We start from the raw sequence: 17337 nt of genomic DNA, 5'->3' as shown, positions 1-17337 counted from the left end.
TAAAGAAAGTGAAAAGAAGCTTACACCAGGTACCTGGGCAGTCAACTAAGTATTATATAAGCAACAACCCATGCTCAAATATACAAAAAGCAGCAAGAGCCAAAACCCAAAACGGCAAGGATAGGGGTCAAGACAAGTCAATTACTGTAGTTTCCAACGGTGAGCGTAGGCCCACCTGCACACCGTTCCTAGACTTCAGCCTCCTGGAGATCGTCCCGTATATGGTTTTCTTGCCGACAACTTGCAATTCGTCTGTGGGATATGACGTTACCGGCTGTAATAGCCACGGCTGTGGAAGCCTAAAGCCACGCAGCATGCGCCCAATGGAACGCATTGAGCCGGGGATTTTCCATTACACTACACTTTGCCCATTGTACAGGGTAGTTGTAAGTTCCTTGCACCCGGAGGTGTATATTCACATATGGGCTAGTGGGTGGCATGAGGGGAGTTGGTGGTGTGTCACCTCTATAGATTCAATGGCAGCTGTATCCACAGATCTCATGTATGACTTGCTTTTCATATTGTAATATCATCACGCAGATGCACATGTGAATGTGCATCTGTATGGCTGACAGGTCAGTTGCAAAGAAATGGTTTTAGAAAATATATTACCCTGTAGATCATGCTACTGTAACCGATCCTGCGATGCCCTCAGACCCTCGACCCAACCCAACCAACATGATCACCAGCATCAAAACCCGCCAGAGAATATTGCGGGGGCGGAACTCGGGAGACGAAAACACAAAGGAAAATCGCGGGGAACATCTAGTCCAATCCTATGCCCTATATTCATCAACTCTCATTCCTAGATCCCCCAACAAGGACCTGATGTTCTATAGTTTATTTCGGAGCCAACTTGTGATACCTCGGCACAAGGAGCTCCAACCAATCACAGCACATGGCTCCACATAGGAGATGATCCTCCTGCAAGCCTTTTTGATGTTTTGGGTATAGAGCCCACTGTTTCGGTCAGGCACCATGTTCCTGGGCCCGCTCGCCGGGTCGAGATCTTTGTTTAGCGGATGTGCTTGTTAATTTATTTTGTGTGCTAGGGGGTGATCGGAGGAGAATGGAAGTCCGATCGTCCTGGACTCCCGGGGAGGAATTGTGGGTTCGGGGATGAATTGTAGGGTAAGGTATACTGTATACAGTACTCTACTATTGGATATAATTTAGTCTTGCTAAGGCGTGGTATGATCAGATCTGTATCATATTAAAACGTGCGTGTTTGGGTTCGTGTCTGACATGATATTGACAAGGATGATGGATTGCCATGTGGTACATGTAGAATACATTGAAAAGCCTGATTAAATCTGTAGTGTTCCTGCGGGTTTTCGGGGAGCAGGGTGGTCCCCGGTCTGAAATCCTGAAATTATACACATCCACTAGTCAGGTGGGCTATGAGAACCCGGTCTTTTTGCCCTTGGACTTGCCCTTGGACTTGGATCTGCCCTGCTTAGCCCCATTTCCATTAGACTGGGCTTTCTTGGGCTCTGGCTCTTTGCGATCTCCCTCGTGGCCACACTCGGTCAGTTCATCCACGGCCTGGACCACAGCCGATTCAACAGCTGTTATTTTAGTATTGACGTCCACGCCGCTGACAAATTGTTCGCTGAGGAATTCTAGACCTGCCACGAAGGTGCACAAGGCACTGGCAATGCAGAAGTGGCTGATTGTCATACCAATATCGAGCCAGGAGCCCTCATCTCGGACCATGAAGAAGAAGTTGAGGGTCATGATGTCGGAGATAGCCATGACGACCATGAAGAGCGCGCTGGGTGGAACTTCCAGTCGGCGGTTGAGGATGCCCAAGTTGGCACTGATAATGGCGAAAGGAATGAGGATCTGAAGGATCAAGAGAGCGCCTTGGCTGAAGGGGTTGAAGACGGGGACAAGACGACGGACACTATCGAGAGAGAAGGTCGAGATGGAGGCCATATTTCCGGTGCTGAAAAAGGCTGCCTGCAGGAGATAAAAAAAGAAGAGTGCCACACGGACATCGGAGAGCGTAAGAGCACGGTAATGGAAGGTTTCGCCATCAACGATCGCAGTGCCAGTCCAAGGCTTTGTGACGTGGCCATGACCGGCTTGTTGCACGGTAGTACTGGTCTTTGAGTGAACGTAGATTGCGTGTTCCAAACGAACCCATGTTACAATGGTCATGCAGAACACAAAGTAAAACAGACCCTCCCATGAGATGGTGAGAATAATGAAGGTTGGTGAGAAGGTCAGGAAAATGACCATGAGACGGTGTAGATAGTGACTGTTTGGATACAGACGGTGGAAGAATGGCAGGGAAAGAGAGGCCACTAAAAGCAGTTAGTATTGCTCCGAGAAAGTATTCCTGGGTCTTCGTTAAACTGAACTTACCCAGTACAATCCATCCAACGACAATGTTTCCAAAAGGAACGCCCTGGCGAGCCTGCAATGAGTACACAGTTGATCTGGTCACAATCAAGGCAAGAAGAACCATGCCAATCTGAACACCCATGATCACGCGCGACCCGACACGTCCAATAGCGTTAGGTTTACCGTGTCCAATGATGTTATCTTCAAATAAGAGGTATAAGATGCCAGTCAGGAACATGACCAGTCCACCATAGGTGCTGTGAAAGTGTTAATGAGGTGTAAAGCAAAGGGAAAACAGGGAACTTACATTGTGTCAATGTTTTCAACCTTGATTACTGGAAGAAGAGTAAAGATACTCATTAATCCACAACCAAGTGCCCAGGTAGCAAAGAGTAGAGCATGGCTTCGGATGAAAGTAAATCCGTGAACCACAGGCCACAATGCCCCCAGAGCAAAGCAAACGGTGAAGATCTCCCGATGGAAATAGGACTGGACTAGGGCTTCCATCACACCGAGGAATGCCAGCAACTGGAGACCAAACTTGAGGTATCCAGTAAAAGATCGCACATGGCCCAATACAATCTCACGGCCGGCAATCAAAGCCCTGCGGCGAGCGAATACCTCTTCCCAAAAGTATACTGGGAAGAATGCGTAGATATAGTAGCGCCAGGAGGAGCTTTGGTAAAGGAATATGGAGAAGAGAGCAACCAGAATAGACGAGAAAAATGTAATGCTTGCCGTCGTCCGGTGAGAGTCTGATGTTCCATGCAAAACATGCAGGTCGATCACCGTGGTCAGGGCATACGCAATCCAACCCAAGTATCCAACCGAAACGATGGTCCGCAGGAAAACCCAATCGTAGGTCTGCAAGTAGCGCAATCCTTCAAGGGCAGTCCGTAGAAGCTCAGAGGATACCAGAATGGCCTCCTCATGATCACCACTGGCGATGAGTTCCCCAATTTTCGCCAGACGGCCTTCAACTGAGGTCTCATGGTACCCGGACAGAGGATCATAAGGCACATATCGGATCACGGCGTTTCTTTTTTGCTCCTCTTTCACATGATACATTTCCAAAACGCCCCGCGTGTTGGCCAACGAAGCCAGTGCCTTCTCCTTTGGACTAGCATTGAGATAGTCAAGGGGCAGTTGGCCAACCGAGTTAACGGGGAAATCAAGACCAACCAGATAAGCCATGAGTGCGGCCACATCGGCCTGTGCTACATCGTGGCGTCGAACCTGATCGAATCCCCAATCGGACGAAAAGCCATCTTCATGGCCCGGGGCAACTTCATCGATGGAGAGTTGGGGCTTTGCGACACCAGAGCCCCAGACAACTAACGGTGTGCGGGTATTATCGGGGTGACCGTCACCGTGGCTGCCAGTGTCACTCATGCCATGATCCGCAGTAAACACAAATGCTGTCTTGCCATCGCCATAGAAATCCTCCACGAGCTTTGTGACGGACTTGACTCCAGAATCCACAATTTTGATATTGTGCAGATATTCCTTCGAATAAGGACGGAAAGAATGGCCAGTGGTGTCTAAGCCCAGCAGATGAAGGAAGAACACCAACTTGTCACCCCGCAGCTTCCGGTCCAATTCGGGGTCCGTCTTTGCCGACTCAAAGAGTCCATGGACTTTGTCGAAGACCCAGGTGTCCAGGTGAGTAGCATCGACAGTGAAATCCTCTGCTTCCTCACTGTACATCTCCGCATCAACCCTGCCAGGCACTGCACCCTCCTTGAACATGGGCAAAATATCCGGACTACCCCAGCTCCATGTGTGTCTACTCTGGTTAAACACACTGTCGAAGTTGACCGGATTCATCTTCCATCCAGTTGTGACCGAGGACACATCCTCGTAGAGTCCGGCGATAAGCGCAACATGGCCAGGTCGTGATTCGGTGGGAACACGGGTGTGCGAGACACCAAATGTACCTTCGGAAAGGACTTTGGAGCGAATGAATGGTGAAAGGCGAATTAAATCATCGTTTTCTGGATCGGCGTCGGGAGAAGGATCGGGGAAAGCTTGGAACGCTTTGTCGGCTCGTAGGCCGTCGGCGACAAAAAGAACGAGACGTTTTGCTGGCGCGGGTACATCGGAGGGTCTTTCAACACCATATGATCGCATGCCACTCACAATCGGGCTGACGAAGTAGATGTCGAAGATTGAATATGTATAGATCAGGTGGAATACCACCGCGAGGGCCAGGAACCCGACGCGGCCGAGACGCGCCATAATGTATTTCCTCTCAGGACCAGCTCAAGGGGCAAAAGAGTGGAAGTGGTCCCCTGCCACAAATGATATTAAAAAGGAATTGAGCAAAGCAATTGAAAGGAGACAAGCATGGCAGGCATGTCGAACGCAACACGTCAACTTTTGTCCGCATTGGGGGGGAACCTTGGGGGCGGTGAGAGCCAATCATAGCGGCTCAATTGCGCACGGCAGAACCCACTGTTTACACTAGAGCCAAGTAGAACAAACGTATAACTTATAACTTTGACCTGCCCCCGACTCCTAGCAATGTAAGATAAAGAAACTATATAACTCTGCGCTACTGCGCTGGAAGAGACCGGCGCTTGGTCAGCGCATCGATGACCCGCGTATAGAACTTGGCAGCCTGTCCGCGACTGAAGGTGATGTCCTCCACCAAGAAGTTCGGCAACAGGTTCACCAAGTCGCGATCTCGATTGGCATCTAAGAGAGGAAGGTACTGGATTTCGGTATTATCGTAGTTGGTTGATGTCTTGGGAATGGCCAAGTGGAAATGAAGAGCTACACGAAAGGTCAGACAGGACGAGGAGATTATCAGGAGAACTAGCCACTTACTTCCATTGATTCCGGTCTGGATGCAATCATACACATGATCTGTGTCGGTTGTCTTGACATCGCGAACAATCAGCCCAGTTAGGTCACTATAGAGATCTTCCTTAAGCTGTGCCAGCTGTGCAGCTTGCGCGGCTTCAGCGCTGGCTGCCGCATTGGCACGGTTGGCTGGGCCACCCTTGATAGCACTGCCGGGTACCTTCGCAGCCCCCTCAATGCTGGCAGCTGTATTGCGCGCAGCAGCAAGCTTGGTTTGTAGGGCCTTGACTTCAGTTTGAGCAGAGGCGAGTTGGGCCTGCGCCTCGTCAGCCTGAGACTTCAATCTGGCCATCTCGGTATCACGGTCATTGAGTTGCTTCTGCAGACCACGGCTCTGTTGCCCAAGCTTGCGCTGAACTTCTAATTCTGCTTTAAGCGAGGCAACCAATTCATTCGAGGCTAGTTGTACGTTAATCCATGAATTTCAGCAGCCGAAGGACCATTAAATGACCTACCTGTAGTAACCGTCTCACTTTGTCTTCGCAATTTATCCATGTTGGCATTGGCCTCCACAATACCGATTTCTCGAAGATTTCGAAACTTCGCTTCCAATGCATCGTGCTTTTTGCTGAGTTCACCAAGTCTACGCCTTAACTCCGGATCACCGCCCTGTTCTGTTTCACCGAGCTTGCGCTTCCGAGGAGAGGAATCTGGCGGGTGGCGTAAGAGGGACGCTCGGGCGCGGGCCTTCTTCACAGGAGACGTGATATAGCGCTTAGAAGCCGGTTCGATGGGAAGGATCGTTTCGTCCACAACCTCCCTGGTAGGTTCATCGCCTTGTTGTGTTTCCTCTACTTCAGGCTCTGCTCTCCGTCCTTTGCCCCGAAGTTGAGGGCTGGGAGATGGATGCTCTCCAGGTTCTTCCGAAGCACTGGTTTTTTGATCGGCACGTGGAGTGTATTCGAATCCATTGTCTGTTTGAAGGTCCTTCTTCGCGTTGGCTGCAGCTCGTCCGCGACGGGCGGGTGCTGGCTTTGCGGCATTGGTCTTTTTGCGCTGCTGAGGGTCTTCATTTTCCTGATCTTGAGCATGGTTATCCATCTCCATTTCTTCAGTGGCAGCTGTCTGGAGTCTGGGTTCGGGTTCTTGCGACTGCGATACACGACTGTTTCCTGCTGGTCGCCCTCGTTTCTTTGGTGCGGGGGCCTCTTCTGTAGCTTCGGCGACTTCTTTCTGTTTCTTTGCGCGCGTAGCAGGTTTCGGCTTGGGTTTGGGTTCAGCATTCACATCGTCGTGTGAAGTGCGCGGTCTGCCTCTGCGCTTTTTGGCGGGAGGCTCATTGTGTGTTTCTTGGGCATCTGTTTGCCCGACCTGCAGGAGATCCTCATCATCAGAGCCTAGAAGACCAGAGATCCTAGAAGGCGCCTTTCGTTTGGGCATTGTGCAGTGGATTGTGCGGAGACAAAGTCGTGGGGGACGCGCCGAACAACAACACCTCTCCGCCCTGCGACATGTGACATTCCCCGACTCCCGCCACAGCTGCCCGATCTTCGGGGGTTCCTAAGCTTCGGTCTTCTATAATCTCATCTAATCTACTTCGTTCTGTTTTATTCCACCAGTCCAGATCTCTCTGTGTGCCATTTGCTGTATCTACTTATCTAATCTCTATTTTTGAAATCGTCATGGCTTCAGCCGGTGGCCGAAGATGGCAGCAGTTCTTCCAAGAGATGGTGATGATCGCAGGCACTGTGAGTTTATAGTTTCGCATTTTGGAGCTGTGAGGATGTATCTAACGCTATTCATAGTCTGCCTCCGCATATTTCCTCGTTCGCTACCTTCTTTCACGCCTTGATTTCGACCCCGAGAGCCAGAAGAAAGAGGAACAACGGCAGAAGTCGGCAGCCATCTTGCGTCGGCTCGAAGGAAATGATTCCGACGACGACTCACCGCGGCGTGAGGGGAAGCGTGGGCGAGGACAGAAAAAGAAGGAGCTCACACTGAACCAATACGAACAGGCGGTTGCGATGGATGTCGTTGCGCCAGAGGATATTGCAGTCTCATTCGAGGATATTGGTGGTCTTGACGAAATCATTGAAGAGCTGAAAGAATCAGTCATTTATCCATTGACAATGCCTCACCTCTACGCCTCTACATCATCCCTCCTCACAGCGCCCTCTGGAGTCCTGTTGTACGGTCCGCCTGGCTGCGGTAAGACCATGCTTGCCAAAGCATTAGCATCTGAAAGTGGCGCATGCTTTATCAACTTGCACATTTCAACTTTGACGGAAAAGTGGTATGGTGACTCCAACAAGCTTGTCAACGCAGTGTTTTCTCTCGCGCGCAAATTGCAGCCCGCCATTGTCTTCATCGATGAGATCGATGCCGTCCTTGGAACCAGGAGAAGTGGTGAACACGAGGCAAGTGGTATGGTCAAAGCCGAGTTCATGACACATTGGGACGGTCTCACCTCGGCGAATTCCACTGGAGAGCCGCAGCGCATTGTTGTTCTCGGAGCTACCAACCGCATTCAAGATATCGACGAGGCCATTTTGCGTCGAATGCCCAAAAAGTTCCCCGTCACTCTTCCCCCCATCGCCCAACGACTCCGTATTCTCAGCCTCATCCTTAAAGACACCAAGGTTGACCGCGATAACTTTGACCTGCACTATCTGGTCAAGACCATGGCCGGTATGTCCGGCAGCGATATCAAGGAAGCCTGCCGAGATGCAGCAATGGTACCTGTCCGGGAGTTGATTCGAGAGAAGAAAGCAAACGGCATGCAAATGGACGCTGTGAACCCTCAAGAAGTTCGGGGTCTTCGGACGGAAGATTTCTTCTCCCGCGCTGGCGGTGTCAAGGTCATTCCTCAGCCCTCTTCAATGCCTACTGGAAAGGTCAGTGAGAAGGAGGATGGAGACTGGAGCACTGAGTCTGAAGCCACATCAGAAGCCGAGGCTCGACCCTCCGCGATGACTGAACCTCCAGAATAATAGACAGCCGACTTCTTCTTATGTTAATATTTGGATTGTGCCTCGCAGTGCGAAGACTTGGCGTTATCTATCGGAAAAGACCCTTGCTAGGCCATGCTGCTTCTTGGCCCTGGAGTCTGTGTTCTTGGGGTTGTCCATAGATTTCTGTATACAATTGCTTCCTAATACAAAGAGTGTTAAGAGTTCACCGTCTGATCATTTTGATCTCAAAGTGAAACTGATATTCGACGAAATCATTACAGACTCGAGAGGAATGTACTGGTACCCATAATAGGTGGCAGTTCCCGGGCAACGTCATGTACTGTTACTTTGCCGAGCGGCGAAGTCACCTGCCGATCAACGTACGCCCCCCGAACCTGGAACTTACTCCTACATTACTGTGGCTGCATTCTAGTCCTTGTACAGATCGCGAACATTCTTATTTTGGAGGCCTTTTTTACTTCCTTCTTGTCCACAGTCCACTGTCTACAGTTGACAGTCGACAGTCGACACTTCACAGCAGTGCGGGTCGTTATCGTCACCTTACGCCTCCTTGACCTCCTATCGCCAACCCTCCCTCCTACTCAGTGGAACGTTTCTTTCGCTACAGTTGGAATATTGGCCCTCCAACTATATGGTCAAGTCACTCGTCCTACGCTCTTCAGATCACGAATGCGACTCCAGGGTGGGCGAATGGGTTTCTAGGTCATTAATGGCTACTGGTGCCTTCGCTGCACACTCTGCTCTGCGGGAGCTCACTTGCATTCTTAGAAGAACACAGCTGGCATTCACTTAGTTCTTTATCAGGAATGAGTTCCCAAAATAGCTTTGTCAATGCTTCCCCAAGCTTCAACTCTGCCAGCGCAAGCACCACGTCAACCTCTACGGTCCGATCACGCCCTCGACGCTTAGTCTCATTCATGGACGACGAAGATGACAGCAATAATAATACAAATTACTCCTACCAGAATGACTCTCAACCATTCTCGTCTGCATTGTCAACGACTCTTGCACCCTCCGATGGTGGTACGACCCGGTCTCGTGGAGCGACCCCTTCGCCATTGTCATCCCGGGGGGCATCCCCACTACCGATGAAACACCCATCGCGCGCGACCGAATCGACCAATCGTCGCACTCGCAACGAGACAACTTCTTTTGCTTGGAATGGATCATCAGTGCCATCTTCATCGCGTGGTGCCGCCGACTTTCTAGATTCATCATGGTCATCTCTCCAAAGTTTGGCATCCTCGGTGCTTGGGAATGATCCTGGACGATCCTCCCCAAATAATACGGCCAAAGCACACACAAGAAAGCCATCTCGCTCGGACGTATATATCAAAAGTGCCCCTCGGTCGGGGCTTTCAACGTGGGGGCCATCAGCACCGACTTCTCCGCAGGTTGGAACCGGGACGCAAGAGGAACGACAAGCTTTGGTGCAGGCTAAAAAGAGAGAGGCGCTACTCCTAGCAGATAGTGATCCGATCACGAGTCGCACATTTACCCACAAACGACGAGATTCTGGCGATACTTCACATCAAACCCTAGATCCGGAACACGACGAAGATGCCCTGGCCTATGTCCATAGAGTACAAGCCACAGACACCATCACCGGTGTGACGATCAAATATGGCTGCCACGCTGCGGTGTTCCGAAAAGCGAATGGCTTCTGGCCTACTGATAATATCCAGTGCCGAAATGTGGTGCTTCTCCCAGTCGATGCATGCTCTGTGAAAGGTCGACCCGCCCCAACAAAGCCCGTGGATCTTTTGGGTCCTGACCTTGAAGACCCCACCGATAGCTCTATAGCCCCCGTGACTACCTCTACGGACGATTCCTCTGCAGACGATGCTCCTGCCACTATCTCCGACACGCATGATAATCAGAATTGGAAGCATGAGAAATGGGTGTATATGGATGGATTTCCAGACCAAGTACAAATCGGTCGTGTCCCTCGAAGGGCATTAGGATTCTTTCCACGCACCCGCCGAAAATCAGTATCCTACACAGACGCTGAACCCTTTGGTTCTCTCCGGCAAACCATCACACCTGCTTCTCCCACCGGATCGCCACCACCACCTTTATCCTCTGGAGTGCTCCCACGCACTCGACCCAATGGCGAACAAGCCAAAGCCAAGGCCACGCGTCCTACTCGCCCTGGACACCGCCGTCAGCGCAGTAGTCTACATCTGTCCGGCACTGGAGTAGGAACCCTTGATCCGACATCCACTGGACCAGGGCCCGCATTGGATGGGTTCACCAAGTTTTTCGCACAGCATATACCAAACTTGGCACCACCTCCGCCCCCCGAAAACGCTCGAAAAGCGTCTTTTGGGTCTGTGTCCAGCGCCACATCCCATGCATCGACTGGTCTCGAGAACATTGGTGGTGCGTTCGAGGGTTGGATTCGCAATGTAGCAACGCGGGCCAAGGCCGGCATCAATGAATTGCAGCAAGGAACCCCCAACCAGCAGGGCCCAAACCGGGGTCGCAATAAGTGGCGGATGGACGATCTCATTGAATTGGATGATGGGATGATAGATGGTCGAAACTCCCCCAGCACTTTCAAGGGCACCTCTCGGAGGTCTGAGCAGCAGGGCACATCCTCTTCAGCCTCATCTGTCCGATTTAACAGCCCCTCTGTAGCCGCAGCGAGCAGGTCTCGTGCGACTGGATTCGCGGCAGGCTCGGCTTCCGCACATGAGCGGACCAAGGACGATTAACCTGCTTGATTGAACTTTCAAGCGTACATAATAAGAGTCTCCGTGTGTGGACCTTTAAAGTTCACTATTGCATTTTCATTTCCCCGGCCCTTTCTTTCTTCCCCGAGCGGCTTGGCACTGTGATTTTTTTCCTGTTCGGCGTTTGCACTTTCTAGTGCTAGGCCGCTCCACGATTCGGCTTCATTGGAGCATCGCATACATGACAGGACAAGATGAGCTTCAGATCCGCACTGGACTTCTGCATACGGCTTCTTGGCCCGACTGGATAATTGGTCGATGTCTCAAATACTGACCCTTTGTTGGTCTCGGACAGAGCGGAGGCAGTGGCACCCCTGTTATCTTCGTCACTAGCCCATGTTGGTGTGTACAATACTTACAATGCGCTTGTTGCTACTGCCGCACATTTTCCTATATCACCCCGGCCTTTTAGCCTGATAATCCACCATTTAGATCAATTCTTTTCTGAATAGAACATTATCCTTGCAATAGCTGGAAGCTTATTCTTGTCTTGTCGGACTCTTGCCACCTTGGATATTTCGTACTTTGGTCTTTGCGGCATAACTTATCATGGGCCCACACATACTAGACACAAAAGGGTCAGCGTAGATTGAAGAGATTGTGTTATTGTCTCAAGATTTGCTGTTAATATGAACTTTCCAAGGTGGGTACCAGGTCAATCAAGCCAGCCTACGTTAACTTAGCTGTAAGTTAGAGCACCGAACTTGCCTAGCTTTATTTTCCCACCTATGAGCGCCAATGGACTCTGCGCCGAGCTACAGCTTCACTCGAATTCCTCCACAGCGGGGTTGAGCGAAATGTGGTATGGAATTAATTTCTTTAGAACAATTAGACCGCTGATACACGAAATGTCTAGTGCAGATCTGCATCAAACCCGGATATTTAAAAGCCAGCTCCCTGGCAAATGATATACACACTCCAGCCTACCCCAAACTCCGAAAATGCAACCAACATCCAGCACCTCGCTGATATTGTCTGCTCTGGTCCTCTCACTAACACCCCTTGCAGCAGCAAGTCCACCAACAGTAACCCTATCCAAAACAAACTTCATAGGCCGCGCCTTACCAGAGTTCAACCAAGATCTCTTCCTAGGAATCAAATACGCCAATAAACCAACCCGCTTCACGCCCACAGTCCTGAAAACTACCTATGTCTCCAACGACAGTGACTCTGGACTATATCATCTCTCCACAGCGGGGACAAGCACCGATGCCAAGTCCAAGTCTGTATACTACAATGCCACGCAGTATGGCCATGACTGTCCAGCTTATGGGTCCGATACCACCACGCTGGTGAATCAGGGTTTGGTTACCCTCAACGAGGATTGCCATAATATGAATATCGTTCGGCCGCAGTCTCAGTCGGATGATCTGCTTCCGGTTGTTCTGTGGATTTTTGGCGGCGGTTGGACTCAGGGTGCCACTGCTGATCCGAGGTTGGTTTCTATGGACTCCCCAAAAGGGGATATATTGGATGAGGGGGACTGACTGGTTATATGGTGGAACAGATATAATATGAGCTATCTTGTTCAACAGAGTGATCGGAATGGTAAGCCTGTCTTGGGTGTTTCGATCAATTATCGAATGTCGGCGTTTGGATTCCTTGATTCTGAGGAAGTGAGGGTGAGATGGTGATTTCATGGATTTTGCAAGAATGAGATGCTGATGAATTGTCAGACCGAGGGCAATACAAATCTGGCGTTGCGTGATCAGCGCGTTGCTATGCGTTGGGTCAAGAAGAATATCAAGGCGTTTGGTGGTGATCCGAATAAGATCACTATCTGGGGCGAGTCTGCGTAAGAAACCCGATATATATCATTTCCCGCAGCTTAAAGACTAATGTCTTCGAAAACAGGGGTGCTTATAGTGTTGGAGCTCATCTTGTCACTAATAACGGCGACAATGAAGGATTATTCCGGGCTGGTACGTGGTCAATCTATACCATCGAAACTATTCTAAACAAGAACAGCGATTATGGACTCGGGAAACGCAGTTGGACCCCCATACAATGGAACCGAGTGGCATCAACCAATGTACGACCGTATCGTTGAAAGAGCAGGGTATGCAACACTCCAATTCATCAAAGCTAAAGGCTTTGCAACCAGAGACTGATAGCATAAATCAACAGATGCACAGCCTCCACAAGAACTCTCCAATGCCTGCGCGATCTCCCATACACCACATTCTACAGCACCGCCTACGAAGGTCTAGAATGGTTCGCCACAGTCGACGGTGCATTCATCTCCCAGTATCCCCAAATAAGCTACAAGCAGAACAAGATTTCCAAAGTGCCTCTACTCCTAGGCACGAACACAGACGAAGGAACCAGTTTCGGCACCACGGGCACCAATACCGATGAGGATTGTATTGACCAGTTGATCTGTAAGTATTCTTCAACTGCGCCGTATCGGTTCCCTTTCAGGATCAATACAAGTTGTGATTATACTGACCGTGAACCCAAGCATCAAAACGCTGGGTCCTCACCCGCTCCCAAGCAACAGAGCTCATAACCCACTACCCCAATATCTCATCCATCGGCTGTCCCTACGGTTGGGGAAATACCACTTGGCCCTCCCTCGGACTGATGTATAAGCGATACGCGTCCATGGCGGGCGATATAACGATGGTTGCACCGCGGCGACTACTAGCTCAGACTATGTCCGGTTTCCGCGATCGGGTTTACTCCTACCGGTGGGATGTACCGGCGCAGAATAGTTCGAGTTTGATTGGTGTGCAGCATTTTGCAGAGGTATGTTGGAAGCCGTGATCTTTACTTTACTTTACTTCACTTGACTCTTGGAACTGGTCACTGATTCACAGATCCCTTTCGTCTTTGCCAATCCCGTTCAGACGATTACGCCTCTAGGCTCGGATCCTGCCCGCTTGGAACTTGGACAAATGGCTGCGCAGATGTGGACTTCTTTTGTGGCGGATTTGGACCCTAATGGACATGGAGGTATGCTTGTTTATTGGTAGCGGGAAACTGGGAGTACAACGCTGACTGGTTCTTAGTAAATGGTATTCCTCAGTGGACTCGGTATTCGGATCGGGCAGCTAATTTTGTGTTCCGATTACCTCGTAATGAGAGTTATGTCGAGGATGATGGGTATCGTGCCGAGGGAATTGATTATCTCAATACTATTGCGCGATGAGGGTGTCGATATAAGTTGATATTTGGATTCGTACCAAGGATCCGAGGATCATAACTCAGATATCAAAGAAAATCTCCCCTTTGAAATAAACTCTTGCGCTAGTGAAACATGCAAATAACATATTTCCAAGCTGAAAGCACATCATCGCGAGCATAATTGGGTGATCTACTCGGATAAACGGAGAACCCTAAGTTTGTCCCAAAAAGAGGATTGGAGACGCTTTTGTTTCCCATTCCAAGTCCGATCAGCATCGCTTTTGCAATGATGTGATGGAAGATCTATATCACGCCAAGGAGAAGGAGTTTATCACGGCTGCATTGTTGAATCGATTATAATGGACCTTCCCCATCTTGATATATCGGCTTCAAGCAACAATGGCCATACCCACCACCCAAGACTCCCTCGCCGGAGACCAAAAAACCGACAACTCAATCGATATTGAGCAGCAAAATGTCGGCACTTTGCGAGTCGAGACTGCCAAAACCCTCGGCGCAGGGGTAAGTTGGGTGTCGGGAGACTCCAGCGCGATCTTCAATTCTAACTTTCCAAATCATCACAGTCTGCTCTTGCCCTTGGCGCATTCGGAACTACTCTCACGACGTTATCGCTGAGTCTGATGGAGTGGAGGGGCGTCACCACTGCGAATGTGTTTGTTGCCAATTTCTTCTTCATTGCCGCGTTTGGGTTGGTGGTGACTGCTCAATGGGAATTGTCGATTGGGAATGGATTTGCCTATACTGTTTTTAGTGCTTTTGGTGAGTGTCCATTCGTTTCTTCGCTGGTGGATAAGGATCAGCTGGTTGATATTGGTGTTTAGGCTTGTTCTACGCTGGATATGGGGCCATCTTGACGCCTGCCTTTGGGGTTGCCCAAGCCTATGGTGGTGACAGTACAGCCGAGTATAATAATGCGGTGGGGTTCTTTATGATCTTGTGGACGGTGTTCGTTTTTACTTTCTTGATTGCGTCGCTTCCAAGCAACGTTGCGTACATCCTGGTCTTTTTGTTGGTTGATCTGGGATTCCTGACTGTGGCCGCCAGCTACTTCGCTTTGGCTGACGGGAAGGCGGCTTCTGCCACTGCGTTGAAGAAGGCTGGAGGGGTGTTTTGTTTCTTGGCTGGATTGGTGGGATGGTATATTGTTTTCCATTTGCTATTGAAGGAGTCTTTGCTTGAGTTGCCCCTGGGTGATACTTCGCGACTTTTTGGAAAGAAAAGGAAGGCGAACTAGATTCGGGGTTATACATTCTGAGGCTGGAGATTTAGACTCGTTAATATCTGGACCAACATACATAACACATGTCCCTAATTTGTATAACTTAGTTCAGTTACACTGTTCTGAATATGATCATCTATAGAACACTTATCCGTTGCATCATATAAGTTAATCAATATGCCAGTTGACCTAAAAGAGAAGAGCTGAAATCGAGATAGCCCGCCAGACCAGAGCGACACCAAGTGTGGCTCTAAAGAGGGGGGTAATAGCCAGAGTCCACGTCCAAAACAGGCGATGATAATTGGCAGACCAAAATCCTCGATTTTCTCGGACGAAAGAGCTCCAAATCCTCATCTGGGATGTTCATGGCGTGCTAATGCTGCGAAAGCAACGAATGCCACCCATAAATATGCGGTTCCCAGCCCAGGACACACCAGATTCTGACTTCCGCCCTCCAACTCCAACTATAACTATACTATAACTAAAAATATATCTTGAACTATGGCAGTCCCCGAGACGGATCCTGCAGTCTACGCCGAGTATCAGACCAAATGGTCTGAGCTTCCAAGCACCGAAGATGCATGGCTTGTCAGAGCCGAGGAAGTCGCCAAAGTGCTGGCTCAAGATGCTGCCCAGAGAGATCAAGAGAACAAGTCCCCGCGGGCGGAGATTGCCTTGCTCAAACATTCCGGCCTTTTGAAACTGCTCGGTCCGAAGAAGTATGGAGGTGGGGAACAACCCTGGAGTGTGGGATATAAGGCTATCAGAGAGGTGGCAAAGGCCGATGGGTAAGAAAGAGCCCTTGATTTCAAGTTTCTTCGGGATTCTAACAAAGACAAGATCGATCGGTATGCTGCTTGGTTACCATCTCCTCTGGTCAACCACCGCCAATGTAGTCGGCACCGCCGAACAAGCCGATAGAACCCACCAGCTGATCATTACAAACAACTACTTCGTCGGGGGTGCGGTCAACCCCCGTGACAGTGATTTGAAGATCACTGCGGACGGAGATGACATTGTGTTCAGTGGACAGAAGTTCTTCAACACCGGTGGTGTCGTGTCAGACCTGACCGTCCTAGAAGGGGTTCTGGACGGCACCCAAGACCATATCTTTGCCCTGGTCAAGACCCGGCAGCCCGGGATCCAGTTTGCATATAACTGGCACAACATCGGGTTGCGTTTGACAGAGTCCGGAGGCGTCAAGATCGACCAGGTCCGCGCTCCATGGACAGACGCATTAGGATGGGATCCATTGACCAAGCAGCCGCGCGAAGATACCTTGAAGATTGCATTCCCGACCTTGCTTCTACCAACGTAAGTTCCTTTTTTTTTTTGGACCGTCGACCTGTCTGATCCCATACTGATTTGCCTCCTAGCATCCAACTGGTCTTCAGCAACTTCTATCTGGGCATTGCCCTCGGCGCATTAGAATTCGCCTCCCAGTATACCACCACCGCGACCCGCGCGTGGCCCTTTGGAGGCGACAACAAAGAGTCGGCAACCGATGAGTTCTACATCTTGGAGCGATACGGGAATTTCTTCGCCCACCTTCGCGCAGCGGAGGCCCTCGCTGATCGAGCCGGTGATCGGCTTTCGGAATTGTATACTCGCTTTTCGTCCGATAAGGCGGCTCTCACACCCCGCGATCGTGGAGAGGTGGCCGAGTGGGTGGCTAGTGTGAAGATCGTCACCACTGATGTGGGATTGCGCGTGACTTCAGGGGTCTTTGAGGTGACTGGAGCCCGCGCTACTGCCTCCAAGGTAGGCTTGGATCGATTCTGGCGAGACATCAGGGTCCATACCCTTCACGACCCGGTGGCTTACAAGAACCGGGAAGTGGGGCGATATGCTCTGCTGGATGAAGTGCCGGAGGCTAGTTGGTATACCTAGATAGATAGATCTCTGACCACAATGCTATGAAGATATCCCGAGATGACAATATGCTCGAATTCTCGCCAGTAGAACAGCGTTGCAATGGAAGAGGGCAGTTTATATACAAAACCCCGGCGATAAGAGCGGGCCGATGCCGAGCAAATTTTGCCCCTCCATTTTCTTGAGCCTTTTTTTTTTTCTTCTCCAGATTGTTTCTATACTTTTCTCTTCCCCAGTC

At 50.3% G+C, this 17337-nt stretch overlaps 7 protein-coding genes across 7 annotated transcripts; 5 read left to right on the top strand and 2 right to left on the bottom strand.

Moving 5' to 3' along the window:
* Positions 1 to 1398: 1398 nt before the first annotated feature.
* Positions 1399 to 4587, bottom strand: N7511_002867 (mannose-ethanolamine phosphotransferase MCD4; the record flags this gene model as incomplete). The annotated part of the gene is made up of 3 exons (XM_057125292.1): positions 1399 to 2309; positions 2371 to 2606; positions 2657 to 4587. 3 exons carry the CDS (start codon positions 4585 to 4587, stop codon positions 1399 to 1401), a joined length of 3078 nt encoding a protein of 1025 aa, XP_056987451.1.
* Positions 4588 to 4903: 316 nt separating this feature from the next.
* Positions 4904 to 6594, bottom strand: N7511_002866 (putative chromosome segregation protein (Pcs1); the record flags this gene model as incomplete). Its single annotated transcript, XM_057125291.1, has 3 exons — positions 4904 to 5124; positions 5179 to 5613; positions 5670 to 6594. The coding sequence occupies 3 exons, from the start codon at positions 6592 to 6594 to the stop codon at positions 4904 to 4906; spliced, it is 1581 nt and encodes a 526-aa protein (XP_056987450.1).
* A 226-nt stretch (positions 6595 to 6820) lies between these two features.
* Positions 6821 to 8144, top strand: N7511_002865 (protein-degrading AAA family ATPase MSP1; the record flags this gene model as incomplete). Its single annotated transcript, XM_057125290.1, has 2 exons — positions 6821 to 6902; positions 6960 to 8144. Exons 1-2 carry the CDS (start codon positions 6837 to 6839, stop codon positions 8142 to 8144), a joined length of 1251 nt encoding a protein of 416 aa, XP_056987449.1. The 5' UTR covers positions 6821 to 6836.
* A 788-nt stretch (positions 8145 to 8932) lies between these two features.
* On the top strand, positions 8933 to 10843 carry N7511_002864 (putative LysM domain protein; the record flags this gene model as incomplete). The annotated part of the gene is made up of 1 exon (XM_057125289.1): positions 8933 to 10843. The coding sequence occupies one exon, from the start codon at positions 8933 to 8935 to the stop codon at positions 10841 to 10843; it is 1911 nt and encodes a 636-aa protein (XP_056987448.1).
* A 959-nt stretch (positions 10844 to 11802) lies between these two features.
* N7511_002863 (putative triacylglycerol lipase (LipA)) lies at positions 11803 to 14012 on the top strand (the record flags this gene model as incomplete). The annotated part of the gene is made up of 9 exons (XM_057125288.1): positions 11803 to 12296; positions 12369 to 12483; positions 12538 to 12656; positions 12716 to 12783; positions 12830 to 12920; positions 12989 to 13242; positions 13323 to 13609; positions 13681 to 13816; positions 13873 to 14012. 9 exons carry the CDS (start codon positions 11803 to 11805, stop codon positions 14010 to 14012), a joined length of 1704 nt encoding a protein of 567 aa, XP_056987447.1.
* A 374-nt stretch (positions 14013 to 14386) lies between these two features.
* Positions 14387 to 15242, top strand: N7511_002862 (uncharacterized protein; the record flags this gene model as incomplete). Its single annotated transcript, XM_057125287.1, has 3 exons — positions 14387 to 14509; positions 14572 to 14767; positions 14830 to 15242. 3 exons carry the CDS (start codon positions 14387 to 14389, stop codon positions 15240 to 15242), a joined length of 732 nt encoding a protein of 243 aa, XP_056987446.1.
* A 486-nt stretch (positions 15243 to 15728) lies between these two features.
* On the top strand, positions 15729 to 17117 carry N7511_002861 (thermophilic desulfurizing enzyme family protein; the record flags this gene model as incomplete). Its single annotated transcript, XM_057125286.1, has 3 exons — positions 15729 to 16015; positions 16068 to 16541; positions 16604 to 17117. The coding sequence occupies 3 exons, from the start codon at positions 15729 to 15731 to the stop codon at positions 17115 to 17117; spliced, it is 1275 nt and encodes a 424-aa protein (XP_056987445.1).
* Between the last annotated feature and the right edge of the window lie 220 nt (positions 17118 to 17337).

This window comes from Penicillium nucicola (genome assembly GCF_028828085.1).
Source record: "Penicillium nucicola strain IBT 29836 chromosome Unknown utg000002l, whole genome shotgun sequence".
In the NCBI taxonomy this organism is placed as follows: domain Eukaryota; kingdom Fungi; phylum Ascomycota; class Eurotiomycetes; order Eurotiales; family Aspergillaceae; genus Penicillium; species Penicillium nucicola.
Note: the sequence above shows the minus strand (reverse complement) of the source record. Positions and strands in the feature narration are given on the sequence as shown.